The sequence below is a fragment of the Suricata suricatta genome, chromosome 11 (assembly GCF_006229205.1).
Source record: "Suricata suricatta isolate VVHF042 chromosome 11, meerkat_22Aug2017_6uvM2_HiC, whole genome shotgun sequence".
Lineage (NCBI taxonomy): Eukaryota > Metazoa > Chordata > Mammalia > Carnivora > Herpestidae > Suricata > Suricata suricatta.
Window position 1 is genome coordinate 37822532 of NC_043710.1, and position 18478 is coordinate 37841009.

The 18478-nt window shown below is 44.0% G+C and overlaps 1 protein-coding gene across 3 annotated transcripts in view; it reads right to left on the reverse strand.

Moving 5' to 3' along the window:
* Nucleotides 1-18401, reverse strand: part of NELL1 (neural EGFL like 1) — an 890650-nt gene extending 872249 nt beyond the window's left edge. For all 3 annotated transcript variants that reach the window (XM_029914487.1, XM_029914488.1, XM_029914486.1), the window contains exons 1-2: nucleotides 18197-18401; nucleotides 9969-10097 (exon numbers count right to left, since the gene is read on the reverse strand). In XM_029914487.1, coding sequence (XP_029770347.1) covers nucleotides 9969-10097; nucleotides 18197-18251 — 184 coding nt within the window. In that variant the 5' untranslated portion in view covers nucleotides 18252-18401. The remainder of the gene's footprint in view (nucleotides 1-9968; nucleotides 10098-18196) is intronic.
* Between the last annotated feature and the right edge of the window lie 77 nt (nucleotides 18402-18478).

Consider the following 18478-nt stretch of genomic DNA (forward strand, 5'->3'; position numbering starts at 1 on the left):
GGGGAAGAGCACTGGGTGTTGTATGGAAAACAATTTGACAATAAAATATTATGGAAAAAAAAAAAGAAAAAAGAAAAGATCTATCCCAGTCTTATACAGAGCCATTCATTCTCTCTGCCCCCATCCCCAGTATCTAATAAAAATATACTTTGTTTCAAGTAAGCAGTGAATAAAAACCTTACTTATGCAGTTCTCTGCACTATACAAGGAAGGCAGTGACAAAGACAACTGTAAACGCCAGGCTAGCCCCCAAATAAATCCTACCAGGCTTTGGAGTTGGTATGATAGAAGTGCTTCCAGTTAATCAAGCTTTCCACTTAAATTCATCAATATTATTCATCGGCTAGCAAATGAAATGAAGGTTTTCACTTCCTTAATGTACATCAACTCAGAGCTGGACTTAGGATGGTGAAACAGGAGAAGGAAAAAAAATAAATGAAGGAAAGAATGATGAGTTTGTTTTTTACACTTTACACATTTCGGTGTACTTTCTTACAGTCTGTCATTTAATTCTTACACTCAGACTATGTATTCTGCCCATTTCTAGATGAGGAATATGACCCTTGAGAACAGTAAGTGACATATCCACTAGCACCCTAAGTGCTCCCTCAAGGTACTTTCATTTACTCATTGACAAAATGGGGCAATAAAAGTACTCAAGTAGTTGCAGAGAGGATGATATAAACTATTACATAGAAAGGTCTGAGCCCTAATCTTCCGCCCCTTCCCCAATCCTCTGCTTTTCCCATTATCCCAATGTACCTCTGCAGGTTAAAATCTGACACTAACAACGCACAAGACAGATGATACACAGAGGAGAAGGCAGCCTAGTCATATTCTATGATTTAAAAATGTATGAACTCACATCTAATGAGAGATCACCATGTACCAACAGTTTATAGGTGCAGCAGTTTATACGAATTAATTTATTTCACCCTCACTATAACCATATACAGCAGATATATATATTATCCCATTTTATCAATGAGTAAATGGAAGTACTCTGAGCTAGTGAGCTTAAGTAGCTTGCTAGTTGCTTTCATGTGTTAATATTGAAAGAGAGAATTTTGAGGGCACCTTAACTCAGTCAGTTAAGCATCCAGCTCTTGATTTTGGCTCAGGTCATGCTCACGGTCTGTCAGATCAAGCTCTGAGTCAGGCTCTGCACTGTCAGTGCAACTTGGAATTCTTTCTCCCTCACTCTCTGCCCCTCCCCTGCTTATGCCCACCCTCTTGCTCTCACTCTCTCTCTCTCTTAAAAATAAACATTTTTTTAATTTAAAAATTTTGGGGGTGCCTGGGTGGCTCAATTGGTTAAGCCTCCAACTTCAGCTCAGGTCATGATCTCACATTTGTGGGTCAAGCCCCGTATCAGGCTTGGAGCCTTCTTCCGATTCTGTGTCTCCCTCTCTCTCTGTCCCTCCCTGCTCATGTTCTGTCTCTCTCTATCGCAAAAATAAATAAAACATTAAAAAAAGTTTTTAATTAAAAAATTTTTTAAAAGAAAGATAGGATTTTGTAACATGCCCGTATTAAATGTGGTGTGGTGAAACAGTAAAATCTCAGAGCCTGTCCAGACCTGCACAGTCCAATATCATAAACCCTAGCTACATACAGCAATTGAGCACTTGAAATATGGCTAGTGCAGTTGAGGAAATACATTTTGAATTTGAATTATTCTGAATTTAAATTCCAAATATTCATTTGGAATAGCAGTTTTCAAGACACTGGTTATTAGTCAGTGAAGGGCAGTGACCCTTAAGAAATGGAAAACAATAGGGATGAGTCCTACAATTACAAGCTCATTGCTCCAAGTGAGTCCCCAAGCTGTGTCAGAGGGAGCAGGGACTCAAGCAGAGCCCAGCAACTCCCCTGAGTTGAGGTGACGAAGCTGAGAGTTTGGGGAGACCAAGGTACTTAAATTTCAAAGGACAATATACATGAGAGGAGACGACAGTAGAGAGATCAGTATTCAGTGGATAGCGTGCATGGGACAAAATTACCCAAAAACAAGGAACCAAAATCCCAAAAGTAACAGTGCTCAACATACACCCAGGACTGAGAATACATCCTATTCCCACCACTTGAGCTAAAAAAAATCTCATGATTCATAGGGAATTGGGTAGAGTACACAAAAGAACTTGCTTCGGTGATGCGAAATAATTAGCTCTACTCTAGCAGTAGCACTGCTCTTGGCCACCTAAGAAACCTTAAATGTAGGATCCAAAAAGATCAACTTGTCTCCCAGTTACTTAACTGTGTCCTAGAAAAATATCATGAATATTTATAAGAATACAAAAATAACCAGCACTAACAAGGTAAAATAACAATATCTGGCATTCAATCAAAAATTACCAGGCATGTAAGGATGTAGTAATGAGAAGAATCAACCAATCAAAATTAACCTAGCACTGATACAAATATTAGAATTAGATCACAAGAACACAGAAAACAGTTATTATAACTGTGTTCCATCTATTCACAGAGCTAAATGGAGACATGGAATATTCTTTAGAGTCAACACTAAACTTACAGAGATGAAACTATAGTATATGAGATTTTAAAAAACATTAAATTATGCTTTATTAGTATAAGAAACTACAGAAGAAAAATTCAGTGACTTTGAAAGTATAGAAAGTATAGAAACTATCAAAAATAATAGAGAGAGGGGTGCCTGGGTGGCTCAGTCAGTTAAGCGTCCGACTTCAGCTCAGGTCATGATCTCACAGTTCATGGGTTTGAGCCCCACATCAGGCTCTGTGCTGACAGCTAGCTCAGAGCCTGGAGCTTGTCATCAGATTCTGTATCTCCCTCTCTCTCTGACCCTCCTCTGCTCATGCTGTCTCTCTCTGTCTCTCAAAAATTAATTTAAAAACGTTTAAAAAAAATTTTAATTGAGAGAAAAGAGAATTATAATTTTTAAAATGAAATTATAATTTTTGAATTATCAGTAAACTGAAGCAACTTTAAGCAGCCTAACATACATGTAATTTGGAGTGCTTAAAGCAGAGAGATGAGGACAGAAAAAATACTTGAAGATACAATGGCCAAATTTTTTCCAAATTTTTTGATGAAGTGAAAGAGATCTCACACAGAAAAACATATGAAGAACACCACACGAAGGTATATCATAATCAAACAGCTCATAATCTGTGATAAAGAGAAAGTCTTAAAATCATGAGAAAGAAAATTATCTATAGAGAAACAAAGAATGACATAGATTTCTTGTTGGAAACAATGCAAGTGACAAGACAGTGAAACAACATCTTTAAAGTACTGAAAGGAAAAAAGAAACTGTGAAGCCAGTATTCCATACCCAGCAATAATATTTTTCAAAATACTTTTTCAGACATATGAAATCGAAAAGGAGTCATCACCGGCAGACTTACAAAATAGGAAGTGCTAAAGGAATCCTTCAGACAGGATGAAAACAATATCAGATGGAACTGGAAAAACACAGAAAAGAGTAACTACCTGGGTAAATATATGATTGATTTTCTTATCATCTAAATCTGTTCAAAAGATAATTGGCTCAGGCACCTGGGTGGCTAAGTTGGTTAAGCATCCAACTCTCAATTTTGGCTCAGGTCATCATCCCACAGTTCATGAGTTCAAGCCCTGCATTGAACTTGGGATTCTCTCTCGGCCCCTCCCCCACTCTCTCTCTATCTCTAAGAAATCAATAAATAAACATTTTTTAAAAAGATAATAGACTGATCAAATAAAAAAAATAATAATTATGTCATATGGGATGTAAAATGTGTGACAACAGAACAATGGTGAGGAAGAAAAAAGTAAATGGTTAAAATATTCTTCTAACATACATAAGGTTGTATACTCTCACTTGAAGGTAGACTGTAATAACCTAATGTTGTATACTATAAACCCTAAAGCAACAACTAAAATAACAAAGAGTTATAGCTAATAAGGCAACAACAGAAATTAAATGGTATCGTTTAAAAAAAAAACTTCAGGGCTCCTGGGTGGCTCAGTCAGTTAAGCATCCAACTTCAGCTCAGGTCATGATCTCATAGTTCATGGGTTTGAGCCCTGCGTTGGGCTCTGTGCTGACAGCTAGCTCAGAGCCTGGAGCCTGCTTCAGATTCTGTACTTCCGTCTCTCTCTGACCCTCCCCTGCTCTCACTGTCTCTGTCTCTCAAAAATAAATTTTAAAAAACATTAAAAAAATTTTTTTTAATATATTTAAATAAAAATATGTTGGGGCACCTGCACGGCTCAGTCAGTTAAGCATCCAACTTCAGTTCAAGTCATGATCTTACTGTCCATGGGATCAAGCCCCACATTGGGCTCTGTGCTGACAGCTCGGAGCCTGGAGCCTGCTTCAGATTCTGTGTCTCCCTTTCTCTCTGCCCCTCCCCCACTCATCCTCTGTCTGTTTCTCTCTCTCTCTCTCTCTCTCTCTGTGTCTCTCATACACACACATACACACACACACACACACACATATACATATATGTATATTTAAACATGTCAACAATGACATAAATAGCCTATGAATAGTCTACATACCTTGATAAAAATATAGAGATTGGTTAAAAAGGAGAAAAAGAAAAAATAAAGCAAAGACCCAACTATCCTGCCTACAAGAAAGGCACTGAACAAGCCACACCACATATAAATCTCAAAATAACTATGATCAATGAAAGAATCCAGACCCAAGATCATATTGTATGCTTCTATTTATATAAAATCCTAAAAAATGTAAAATATTCTACAATGACAGAAATATCAGTAGTTGCCTGGAGAGGAGGGCAAAGAAGTACAGGAAGGAGGGATTACAGAAGTGAAAAAAGGAAGCTTTTGGGGTAATAGGAATGTTCATTATCTTGATTGTGGTGATGGTTCCATGGGTATATTCATAAAACAAAATTACCAAATTATACACTTGGAATATGTACAGTTTATTATTATGGAATATGTCAAGTGTACTTCAGTAAAGCTGTTTAATTTTTAAAATCTGATACTTACATGAGTATGTATGGAATAGCTTGGCATATCTACTTTTCAACTTCAAATTTTATTAAATCTAAACATAGATCAATTATTTCAGATGAAAATTTAGCATCCAAATCAAGATATAAGTATGAAATACAAAATAGATTTTGAAGACTTTGTAAAACATTATAAAATATTTTCATAATTTTTTATATTGGTCATATGTTGAAATAACGTTTTTAGTAGGCTGGGTTAAATAAAATGTGTAACTGAAATTAATATTACTTCTTTTTACTTAACATGAATTAAATTTTAAAAAATCAAAATTACAGCTAGGCTTCACCTTACATTGCTGTTAGACAGGGCTGCCCAACAGTGTTAACTGTCCTGTGGTTGACAATATTAGGGGCCCACCATTCCCAGAAAAGATGTCCACTTCTTAATTCTGAGAAACTGTAAATATGTTATCCTACAGAGCAAAAAAAAAAAAAAAAGTCTTTGTGGCTATGATCACATTCTGAATATTGAGATGAAGAGATGATCCTGGATTATCTGAGTGAGCCCAGTATAATTATAAGGGTCCCCAAAAGGGAAACAAAAGAGGCAGAAGAGTCAATGTCAAAGAAGACAATATGACAACAGAAAGTGAGAAAGAGGGAAATGGGACAACAGAGAAGAGTTGGGAATGACACTGCCGTGACCCAAGGAATGTGGCAGCCTCTGGAGCTGGAGAAGACAATAAATTGAAGACTCCAGAAGGAACACGGCTCTCCCAACACCTCGATTTAAGTCCTCCTGAAGCCCACTTCGGACTTCTGACTTCCAGAATTATAAGATAATAAATCTCTTAAGCCACTAAATTTGTGGCCATCTGTTACAGCAACAATAGGGAACTAACACAGACTGTGGCACCTGAAAGTGATATGCTACTGTAACAACTAAAAATGTGCAAGTGGCTCTGGCACTGAATAATGAGCAGAGGCTGAAAGAATTTTGAGAAGCATGACAGAAAAAGCCTGGACCACTATGAACAGACTATTAGCAAAACTGCAGATGTTAAAGACCCCACAGGTGTGGACTCAGAATAAAGTAAAGAGCATGGTACAGAAAACCTATACCATCTTAGGGAATACTCAAATCATAGTGAACAGACCATTAGTAGAAACATGAACATTAAAAATACGGCCAGTGGGGTTCCTGGGTGGCTCAGTCAGTTAAGTTGTCTGACTCTTGATTTTGGCTCAGGTCATGATCTCTCAGATCATGGGATCCAGCCCTGTGTCGGGCTCTGTGCTAACGGCACGAAGCCCCCCGAGATTCTCTATCTCCCTCTCTCTCGGCCCCTCCCCTGATCACACACACTCTCTCTCAAAATAAATAAATAAACTTTTTTTTTTAATACTGCTGGTAAGGGCTAAAAAGGAAATGGAAACCAGAAGACACAGGATCCTTGTTCCATAGTAGCAGAAAGCTTAGTTGAATTGTAATGTGGAAAGCAAAACGTATAAAAGATGAACCAGGACATTTAGAGGAAATTTCCAAGCAACGTGTTGAGGGTGCAGCCCGGTTTCTCCTTGCTGCGTTATAAAAGCTGAGAGGAAAAAGAGACGGAGGGATGAGCTGACAAGCAGGAAGAAACTAGGGTCTGATGAATGAGAGAATTCTCAGCCTATTCAGACTGCAAAGGATGATAAAATTAGGAGATTCCCTGTCAGGAAATTCTGCTCTGGGGGAAAAGCCACAGGCAAAGCTGAACAGCCTTCTGCTAATGCCTCTGATAATCAAAAGTTCAGAAGATTCAATCACAGGAGGGCTCTTTGAAGAGATGCGTATGTGACTCATGGCTCCCCTCATCTCAGCACAGGTCAGGAACAGGGACAGATCTGTCGGGAAGCCTTGTGTTCGATAGACAGGAGGCCCTAAATGTTCCTGAGAACATCACACCAGCAGAAACCCTGCCAACTTGGACTGAAGAAAACCTACAGAGGATGAAACGAGCAAAGGCTGACAGACTTCCAAAATTCTATAGGCAGGAAACAGGCTGATAAAACTACTCCGCCACAAACCCATGCTACTCTGCCTGAAAAAGGAAGAATAACTCAAAGGAATGAGTCACGAGCCCAGAAGGCAGAGCCAAGGACCACATGGGTTTATTCCCTGGCCCTGAAACTCAACAGAGTTTGCCCCACTAGATTGCAAAATCTCTTGGGACTCATGGCCCCTCTCTCCTTTCTGTTTCCTTCCTTTGGACAGGACTGTCTATGATGGGCACCCTATACCTACGCCACCACTGTATTTGGGAAGCAGATTACCTGTTTCCTACTTTTCAGAGATCCGCCTATGGGGAAGAGTTTTGTCCCCAAATGTGTGATACTCGGAGTCACAGTCACACCTAATTTAGATTATTTAGATCATCAGATTTGGAATTTTCCAGCTGACAAGACTGGACAAGATCTTGGACTCTGAGCTGATGCCATACTGGGTTGTGACTTTGGGAGATACTGGGATGAGGTCAATGTATCTTGCGTGTGGGACAGAAATTCATCTTTGGAGGCTAGAGGGCAGACTGTGTGGTGGGCAAAGTGATGCCCGCCCCCACACGTGTCTGCGTCCTAACTGCCGGAACCCATAAACATGTTACCTTACATGGCAAAAGGGTTTTAGTGTGTGATTAAATTATGGGTCTTGAGATGGAGCAATTACCCTGGATATCCAGGTAGGCCCAATATAACCAACCACAAGCGTTCTTAAGGGAAAGTCCTCCTCCGTCAACCTCCCATAATGAAGTTACTCTTCCCGCCAAAAGAAGTGAAAATCCCTCCCCATGGCTGGAGTCTGGCAGTGAAATATTTCCTTGGGTATTTTGTGGAAGTTTGCCAAAGCAAAGAGCACACAAATCAACAGATTTCTTGACTAGGAAGACCGCACTTGTGGAATAAATAAGGAAGTAAATGAATAGTGAGTAAAGGAGGCAACTAGCCTTTTACAGAGCATATTGGACAGAGGAAATTTTAATTCAGTTAAAAATGTGTCTTTGGGGGTGCCTGGGTGGCTTAGTTGGTTGAGCGTCCGACTTCGGCTCATCTCACAGTTTGTGAGCCCAAGCCCCACGTCAGGCTCTGTGCCGATAGCGCAAAACCTGGAGCATGCTTCTCTCTGACCCTCCCCTGCTTGCACTGTCTCTCTCTGTCTCTCAAAAATAAACAACAAACATTAAAAAAAAATTTTTTAATGTGTATTTGTCACCATGCCATGCATGGTACTTGGTTCTAGGGATGTAGGGGTGCCTAAATAGACGACCTCTGCCTTCATGAAGCATGGCCTCTCAACAGTAATTGAGCAGACCTTGTAAGATGCAAAAGAAAAGGAAGCCCATCTTCAACACTCTTAACTATACCCAGCTTAGGGACTTCACCAATTCTTTATTAAGAGTAAACAGAAATTAACATATCCATAGGCTTGTTATACATCATCATACAATGTCTGTAGGTTTATTATATGTCATTAACAAGGCTTAAGTTATCACCACAGTAAATATGTAAATCTCATCCCTTAATATTAGTCCAGTCATTCTAAAACAATCCTTTTTGCTATCTTCACAAAAGGCTGAGTTAAAAGAACCCTGCCAGGAATTTTCACAGAGGAACACTCAAGCTGCCTGACTATCATATGTAATCAGGTCAGTCCCCTACAGCAAGCTCCACAAAGGCCCCCACCACACGGAGAGGAAAGTAGGGACCACTAACCCAGCACTCCAAGCAGGGGTGATAATTTCAGTAGCTAATAAGTATACATGGCCTCCCACCTATCTGAATGGATACTGGCCATAAATCATCAGTGTAGCTAAACCCCCGGATGTCAACTAAATGTCAGATCTACCTACAGGGTCCAGTGTAACCCGGACCCTGCCTGCCCCTTCAGCCACTGACCACCCTTTATCACACTAGACACCCTTCTATTGGTTTCTGCCTTAAGACCTTCATACATACTATTTTCCCTGCCCAGAATGGTCTGAACTCCTACCCCTTCCATACCGGGTTTTCTATTCATTTTTCAAATCTCTGCTGCCACATCAATTTTCAGCCTAACCTTTACCTGACCACTGCCATTTCTCCCTATACTACTCTTTGGCAAGCTATACATCCCCTTCACAGTAAGTACAGCAATTTAATAATTCCTTCTGTGCTGACTATTTCTCTCACTATATTTTAGAACAGGGGCTGCACCTATCTTATTTACTCTTACGGGTAACTGGTAACCCTATTATTAACATGTTACTTGGTCCAGAGCAGAGTTCCCTACTAATAGGTAGTACTCCTTAAGGATCTGCTATATGGGTCAGACACTATTTTAACCACTTCTATGGATTCGTTCCTCTAATCCTTGTAAAAACTGCAGGAGGTAAATACTAGTATTTTAGATGAGGACATAGGCTAAGTGATTGCCCAAAGTCTCAAAGCCAGTAAGTTGACAGAGTTCAAGTTTGATCTCAGACTTTTAAGAAACACACTATACTATCTTGATTCCTGAGAACCAAGTAAGCTGCATCCACTAGAAGAATGCAGCCATAAAACATCCTCTGTGCTCATGTGCCCATTAAATGAGAGAGAGAGATGAATAAGAATAGGTGTAGATATAGTATAGGTACAGGTAAAGTTATAGATAACAAGTAAAGAAATATCACGTAAAAAAATGATATGGCTAGCCAATGGCTTTGAAGGGCTTTGCAACTTCAGTCAACTTTAGATCCCCCTGCCCCCACAAAATACCCAAGGAAATATTTCACTGCCAAACCAAATATTTCACAACCATGCCTCTACTGCCCACCCTCAGAACTCCTCTCGACTATCTGAACTATTTGAACTATCCAAACATTCCTTACGGTAACACAAGAGAAATAGCAGAGATGATCTTCCAGCAAACACACGCCACATGAACACTCTCCAGACAGATCTTCCTCCCAAGCCCGCCCCCACCCCCCCAACCCCATGCAAAGGAAGAGGTGCCTTTACCTTGAAATAAATATGCTTTGCTGGCATTGTGAAATCCAGACACCTGAGTGACTCCAACGGTGGTGTTCACGAGGTCCAGCTCAGTGATAATATCCATCTGCAGGTCAGGGTCCGTCCCAAAGCCTGCCACTAAAAAAAACAAAAAACAAAGAGCTATCTTAGCTTCAAATACCGACTGCTGGCAGCAATACAGAACAGGAATTATGGAGGCCAGGAGTGGCATGGAGTGGCCAAGGAAGCCAGTGATGAGTGTGTGGAGATGCTACCTTCCAGAGTGGAAAAGGAGGGCAACTCTTTGCTCCAAGGGCCCAGTTATATTGTAGTTTTTTTGTCCCCTTCCCCACCCTCACTCCCATTCATTACAGATTGATGATCCCTTATCCAAAATTCTCAGGGCCAAATATGTTTCAGATTCAGAATGTATTATTATACACTAGAAAGTTACTATATGGCCTATATACTACATTTTATACCACATCTTGAGCAATATCTAAATCAGTACCCCAGGGGTACCTGGGTGGCTCAGTCGGTTAAGCGTCCGACTTCAGCTCAGGTCATGATCTCACGGTTCGTGGGTTCGAGGTCTGCATCGGGCTCTGTGCTGACAGCTAGCTCAGAGTCTGGAGCCTGTTTCAGATTCTGTGTCTCCCTCTCTCTCTGATCCTCCCCTGCTCACACTGTCTCTCTCTCTCTCTCTCTCTCTCTCTCTCTCTCTCTCTCTCTCTCTCAAAAATAAATAAATAAATAAACATTTAAAAAATAAATAAATAAATAAATAAGTCAGTACCCCATAATCAAATACAGTATTTCTGGAGGAAAAAGTATGATGTTTTCCTCTAGTTGGCTAAACAAAGACTAAACATAGCCTCATATCAGTTGAGGTCAAGTTTTGCCACCAGATGAGTTCAGCTCAGGGGTAGCTTTTGCTGTGACACGAGTTTTGAAGGAATGTTGGACTTCCAAGCTTTTTCAGATCTGGGGACGGAGGATACAGGATAGTAGCCCCGATCTACCTGCTTCAGAAACTGACACAGAAGCAAAACCTGACACCTCCATCACTAGTAAACACCTCCGCAGAGAGCTCCCTATTCATCAGGCCCGACCATCATGATACAGAAGAGCACAGAGCAGAGGGATCCTGCCCTCGTTGGAAAGGGTGTTGGCGGGAGTGGCCAAAAATGAGAAATAACAGAGAATTCCCTCCAAGGGGATTCCTGAAAGTTAAATACTCAGACAACGATGTTGGAGAACTTTAGTGCGGTGAAATATGGCCATGAGCCTTACCTAAGAAAGACAGATGCCTAAGGCTTTCTCTCACCCCGGGAGCGTTCTGTGCAATGACACACTTGTGATTGCAAAGTGACTTCCAACTACATGTATTCATCAGGCTAGAGATCACTGTAAGGGACTGGGTTTCAGCCATTCATAAATTCACCATCTCTCCACACTTAGCATCTCAGTAGTGCAACCCTGATCGCACAGTCGGAAATGTTTTAATCAGCAACAGCTGTCAACTTTTGTCTGCTGGTAAAGCACTTGCTGAGGCAAGATTTGGAAAGCTCACACCGATCTGTCCCACAGAGACTGAGTGAATGCTCATCAGGACATCCACTGTGAGCTATTACAGCTTCATCAGCCCTCCCACCTTCACCCCTTCCTCCACAGATTGGGGGAAGGAAGTCCCTCTCCTTACTCTTTTCCTATGAGGAAAAACAGGTGCTGTTGCAACAGAAGGATGGTCTCGCTGTAGCCTGCCATGGCCAAGGCAGACAAAGGGTTAAACTGAAGGCATAGAACATAAACTACCTTCTCCGTTTCTGTCAGGTTTCTCCTTGTCCTCTAAGCTAAAGGTTAAAATCTCCCCCTTCCAAACGCCGCCACCTAAGAGACCAGTGAGCCAAGACAACTCTTCTACTCACTCTGCATTTACGCATTCATTCAGTACTTGTTCAACAGGTATTACTGATTTTTACTATGTAACACACATTGCTGGGCACTAGAGATGTCCTCACAGAGCATGCATTCCTGGGGTAAGGAGTGAAAAGAAGACCAAAAAAATAATTCTAATAACGGATAAGATCATTGAGATGGCAATAAATGCTACGCAGAAAATAAAACAGAGAGACGGAATACAAAGCAGCTTGGGTGGGACTTTAGAAAGAACAGTCAGGGAAGGTTCCACAGTGCGGAGCGGAAATGTGAATGCCTGCAGCGGCCGGCAATGGCAAGATCTGGGGAGAAAGCTTTCCAGGCGAGGAGCACAGCACACTGCAAACCAGGAACAGACCTGGCATGTTCAGGGAACAGAGAAAAGTTAGTACCATTAGAGCAGAGTGGGCAGGGGGATAATGGTAGAAAATAAGGCCAAAAAGTAGACCCTTCCTTTTGAGCCTGACAAGGAGATGGACTTTATTCTAAGTGCAATAGGAAATCACTGGAGGACTCGAGATGCATCCTACCTGTTCATCTCTCACACAGACACACTTCTCAAAAATTCTGATTCCAGAATACCTACTCTGTGCCAAGAAGCACTGAACTAATGGGTGTCTACCGGCCCAAGTCATAGCACCGTGGGCCTCTAGTTGAGACTGGTGATGTTTTTCTCAAAGTGAGCTCAGGTATCAGCAGTTCTGTGATCACCTTGAAAAGGCAGGAAAAGAACTAATATTTCAGTTTGATCTATAGTGTTGTACATCTATATGGCAGAAATTAAATCAAGAATGATTCTCAGAGGACCTCCAAACTGGTTGTTCTCTGGGTAAGAATTTGGAAAGCGATCTAGGGAATGTGCCCTTAGCCAGACAAGCAGAAGGATATATCCCTATTGCTCCAGTGCCTCGCCAAGGGCCTGTCATCTGGTACACTCTGAATTTAGAACCTAATTAATTAACTGATGAGTGGATGCTGTGTCACTGCTTTAGGTGACAATGACCTCAGAGCAATATGGGTATCTGGGGATAGCATGAGAGGACAGGATGGTATTCGGGCCAAGGAAACATTCTTTAAAAACTGTGGGTGATTGAATTTTTGGGAGTCAAATGTTTACCCTTTCCAGATCCATATTCTTTGCTGTGTTGCTTTGCAGTTCCTTCCACTAGAGTAAAAGTAAACTCCACATCCTTTGACTTTGAGCCTGGCCATGCAACCCGTGTGAGTCATTGGGATGCTTGGGATGCTGACAACGTTACACAAGCAGGGGCTTGAATGTGCTTGTGTGGTAGGGCTCCTTCTCTGTGCCATGATGAGAAGAACATGGCTCTATTGGTCCACTGGTCCAAGGAAACTGAGACACATGGAGACACCCCACTTGAGTTTGGCACCATGACCAGCCAAATCTGACCTAAATGAGTCAAGACCAGAACAGCCAACAGACTCATGAAGCAGAATAAATGTTGTAAGCCACTGAGTTCTGGATGGTTTGTTACACAATATTATTGTGGCAGTAGTTGACCTAAGCAGGGTCTAAAGACCCACTATAATGGTCATTCTTAAAATGCTCCCAGATTAGGAGCCCTGCAACTAGACAAGCCTAAAAGGCACCTAAGTAGATTCTACAAATCTGGCAGCACACCCCATAGGTGCCCTTGGCTACTCATCCCCAAATGAGAATAGAGCACACTCAAACCAGAAAGTGCTGCAGAAACAACACTAAACGCAGAGCCAATTTCAGTACTGTGTCGTCCCCCTACTAATGCTTGGAAAAAAATCACTTCACTTCTCCAAGACTCAGTTCCCTCATCTATAAAATGGGGATGATCATGTCGCCTCCCAGCCTCATAAGGTTCCCCAATAGTTTATGTGGGAACCTCCCAGCCCCATAAGATTCCCTCATAAGGTTCTTGTTCCCACATAAATTATGGGAACACTCCTAGGACATACCCGGTGCCCAGCTGTGCTTTGCTGCATGTGTCTTTCATAAGACAGCTTCCTGGTCTTCAAGTCTCCCAGAATTGTATAAAATGTGCAGGTAGCCCCCTTTCTCTCAATCCCTCCATATACCCAAATGACCCAGAAAAGCGTCTCACTCTGGCTGTGCTTTGGGAAATCTAAATATTAAGTCTACACTCCTTCCTCCTCCTTGAACCCACAAGTGAAGGGATTCCCTGGCTTTAAGGTAACTGTATTTCTCCTGTTACAAGCACATCTCATAAAAACAGAACAAGAGAAATCAATCAGGCTTGCAGATACCGTTTTCTTCTCTCCCTTTAAATGGTCTCCTTCAGGATGAAAATGCCTTGTGCCAACAGCAGGATGTGTAAATGATAGCACTTTACACACCGCCGAGGGAATCAGAAAATCTATTAATAAGGTAGCCTTTACATGGCCTCTCCTGGACCTTCTGTAGTAGGAGGATGTTAGTTCCATAAAAATAGGTTTTTTTTATTTTAATGTTTCTGCTTCTTGTCCACGCATGGAGCTCCTGCCCTTTCCAGGGAAACTCTATTAAAGTTTTCTACTTTGGCCATAACGGCTCTACAAATGGCTGAAGCTGGGAATTGGAATTAAGCAGGATAAAAAGCTTCTAGAGAAGAAACATTTTTTTTAAAACCTGGAAGGCAGTGTGTCACCATCACAGAGGCACTTGAGGCCTGGCTCTAGGATTCAGAACCTCCACCCTAATCTCCCAGGACACTTGCTGTGGCTGGCCACCCCATAGCCTTGCCGAGGGAGTACTCAGGCCCAAAACCCACTCAGCATACCTTCAGCGTTCTGAGCCTAAGCTCCTGAGCAAATCCTCCTGGGCCTGGCTCACTTCAAATCTAATCCAGCTCATTGTCCATGATGACAGCTGTTTTCTCCACATCAACACAGAGGAACAGACGCCGTGTTGAGATGTTCCAAGACCTCATTTAACTGCAGGATTTCACAACCAGTTGATCGGATTTGGACCCCTGGACTCCTACAAAGATGTTTAATATCCCAAAAGCAAAATCCTTGAAGAATATGCACTATGCCTGTTCCAAGGCAGGCAAATACTGCACATAATTACTGAAGGTTGGGGGCTCTGTTCGCAGCTTTATGATTTCATAGTTAATGAATAGCCTGGGAAGTGCTTCAAAAAGAAAAGCTCTCCTTACCAGCAGGTGGCAGCAAAAGGCAGCAAAAGGGGCCCCGGGGCTCCCCACACCCATCCACCCCCAGGCCCGGGCCCAGGTGACCACAACAAACTAGAAAGAAGTTTTGTATTATTCCCATTTCCAAGCCACCAGAGAAAAGCCACGGACATAATATTTTATCACTCTTATTATCGTAGCCTTCTAAATTTTCATTATTAGTGATGAACCTGAAAACCCCAGAATTATTTTTCACCTAGAAATAACAAGAACTGGAAAACAGCGACTCCTTTCTTGACTCCATTTAACTCTCTAAAACAAGTTCCCTAACAATGAGCAATTTAAGCAGCTTCCTGTGACACCTATCAGTAGATCTTTTCATAGGTAACTGCTACTGCAAGGCGGTGCTGCTTTAATTGAAATGTGCCTGATATCATCGATTCATTTCCATTAAAAGGAGGTGATATCTGAGAAGCTCACTAAGTGCACCACGTGTTTATTTCATCTTGGACAGTTAACAGCCCAGACAACAATTGTCCCACTTGACAAATAAACTTTCCAAGCGGCTGTTCTGATCCTGATAAACTAATCACGAGCCAGCCTCTGCTCCCAAAGAGGATGGATGTTTGATGCAGGGTTGATGGTTCCTGGGCAAATCAAAGAGGCTGCCCCCAGAAAACTGCTGAGCATGCTCCTTCAGGACATAAGAAATTCTAAGTGAAAGACTCAAGATATAATTCCACCCCTCCCCCCAACATCCGATTCTTCTGATAATTTTTGGCCTCTGGTGTTTAAGAAATGCCAAGTGGCACAGAAAACCCAACCTCCCTAAGCAACAGCCACAACCAATAGGGCAGACCCTACCATGCTTGCCTGCCTGTGTACAAGCTGTGCCCTCTGCCTGGCATGCTTTTCCCAGTCTGCCCACCTGGAAAACTCCCTATAAAGCCTTCCAGACACAGCTCTCCAATGTCACCACCTCCTGACTAAAGCCTTCCAGGACCACAACCACGCATCCTCATAATCCATCTCTACCATTCCTGCTCTGGACTTCTTTCATTGAAACTTTTTACACTTCCTCCTCTCCTAACCCCCATCAATCGGTAGAATAAAAATGCTTTCCAGTTTCTACCTAGATTCTCAGCTAAGCTTTAAGTTCCTGGGAGTCAGGGACCAAGTTGCTTCCGCTTTGCATAAGCAAGCAATCCTTGGCACCCAAAGCCCTCCACTGTTTGAATGAATGAATCAACCAATCAATCAATCTTCCTGCAACAGAATTATTACAATTTACAAGAGGTTGGCTTGTGGGAAAGTAGAAAAGACTGCTCCTAAACGTATCCATTAACAATGCACCCTGGAGACACAGTCCGTTCCTGGATGGAGGCACTTTCTGCCGACTTTTCAAAGGACTAATGAGAACAAAGGATTTAGGCATAGGAGTAATGATGTGCACTTTAGGATGTGAAATGACCAATAAACTGTCCCCTCCCCCATCTAGTCACTCAGTCTCTCTCTCTCGCTCGCTCGCTCGCTCTCTCGCTCTCGCTCTCGCTCTCTCTCCCTCCCTCCCGTTCCTCCGTTCCCACCAGATTCGCCCCGCACAGGACTGGTAGCCAGTGTTCTGCACCAGCCTCCCCCGACCTGATCTTCCGGGGGCGCATTTCTTCCAAGGTGCTCTAGGTTTTAAAAGACTAGCCCCATCCCGAAGTACCCATACCCAAGAAGCAACTATTCTAGGCTAGACTGAGCCTTGGCGTCTCGGCAGCCTTGGGAAGCTCAGATGGAGATACGAAAGGGAGGAGGATTCCTTTTGTCCCTGGAGAGTCCACACCACTCTCTCTTCCAGTAAGCAAAGGGAAAGCTGCTACCCCGCCGGGGAAATGGAAAAGGTCAGCAGGAAACTCCTAGAAGCCCAACTTTGTATCCTCAGGCGGGCTAACTGCCAAAGAGGGGCGCCTGGGGCACAAGCGGAGGGAACTTTTGGGGCAACCAAAGCGGGGCTCCCCTCCCCAGCCCTTTCCCAATAAACTCGCTGCCTAGCCGGAGAAGGGGGGTATGGCTCTCGAGAAGGTAAATGCGAGTGGTAAAAGAAGAAAAGGTAAAGGGAGTAATGACTACACGCCGGTCCTGGCTACAAAGTGGACAGCGCGTACTCACGCTGATTAGCACAGGAATAAAAATTTGCCACCCTCCCGCCCCCATCCCCCGCATCGGAGAACCGTATTTTTGCCCATAAAGTGCTTACTTTACCCCACCCCACCCCCACCTTCCCTCCTCTACTATTAAAACCCGTGGAGAAGACGACTGAGAACAGGCCTCTAAACCCCAAGAGCTATAAGGGCTGGGAGGTGAGTGGGAGTGGGTAGAAGGAGGTGCGCTTCAGAGTCCTCACAACTGCGTCTCTGGAGGCAGAACCAAGTGGGGACTTCAGAAATTACGCCAGTTATCCTAGTCCGCCCTCCACAATCCCCAACCGCAAACACAGCAAAGAAAAATTGGTGGAGCTTGAGAAAATCTCCCTGGATTGTCTCCGCGGTTCCAATTCCCCCGAATTATTATTATTCGTCCAGCCCTTGGGATAGGGCGGAGGGGAAGAGCATGCTCCCGGAGTGCCCCGGGCAGAGTCCGGAGGGGACCAGGCGAGACCGCGGAGTCCCGGGGTTCTCCCGCAGCCCCCCACCCCGCGCCCGGCCCTCCCCGGCCGCGGCCGCGCCCGCCGGCGGGCCGGAAGCGCTCTCTCTGCGGGTGCGACTCCCACGGCTGGCCCTTCCCGACCCATCCCCGCACCGGGAGAGCGGTTTCCACCACACCTTTCAAGTTCGGGTTTTTGGGGTTTGCGGGCCGGACCTGCTGTGGGTTTCGACCCGGAAGCTGGTTACTAGCGGCAGAGGGTGCGCCGGCTCGGCCGCGCCCCTCACTCCAGCGTCCGAGAGGCCGCGTCTCCTAGAAAGGGCGCACTCCCGGGGGCATCTTCCAGCCCGTGAGTCTCACTTCTCACCCTTTGATCTGGAGCAGGGCAGAGAGATCCGAGGGACCCATCCACGCTTCGCCCCTCCTTCCTGGACCAGCGCGGAGCTCGTCCCCAGGTCTCCCGACGCCTGTGCCGGCTCTCGGCACAGCGCCCCGGCTCCCCCCGCTTCCCCGGGATGCCTCCGACCGCCCTGCCGCGCTTACCTGTCCTGGCGGTGCACACACAGAACCACACAACTAAGATCACATCCCTCGGCATCGCTCCCGAGGGTCCCCGCCAAACGGGGCGCGCTGAAACCAGGAGGAAACAAATGCGCCTCGATCCCGAGGCGCACCGGGCACCAAGCCGCCAAACTTGTAGCGGGTGGCGGGGGGAGATGGTTCGACAGCGCCGGGTGCTGCGCTCAGGGATCGCGTCCTGGAAGGCGGCCCCGGCCGCCCCGCCCCCAGCCCGCCCCCCACCGCGGGCGGTGGCAGCGCCCGGCA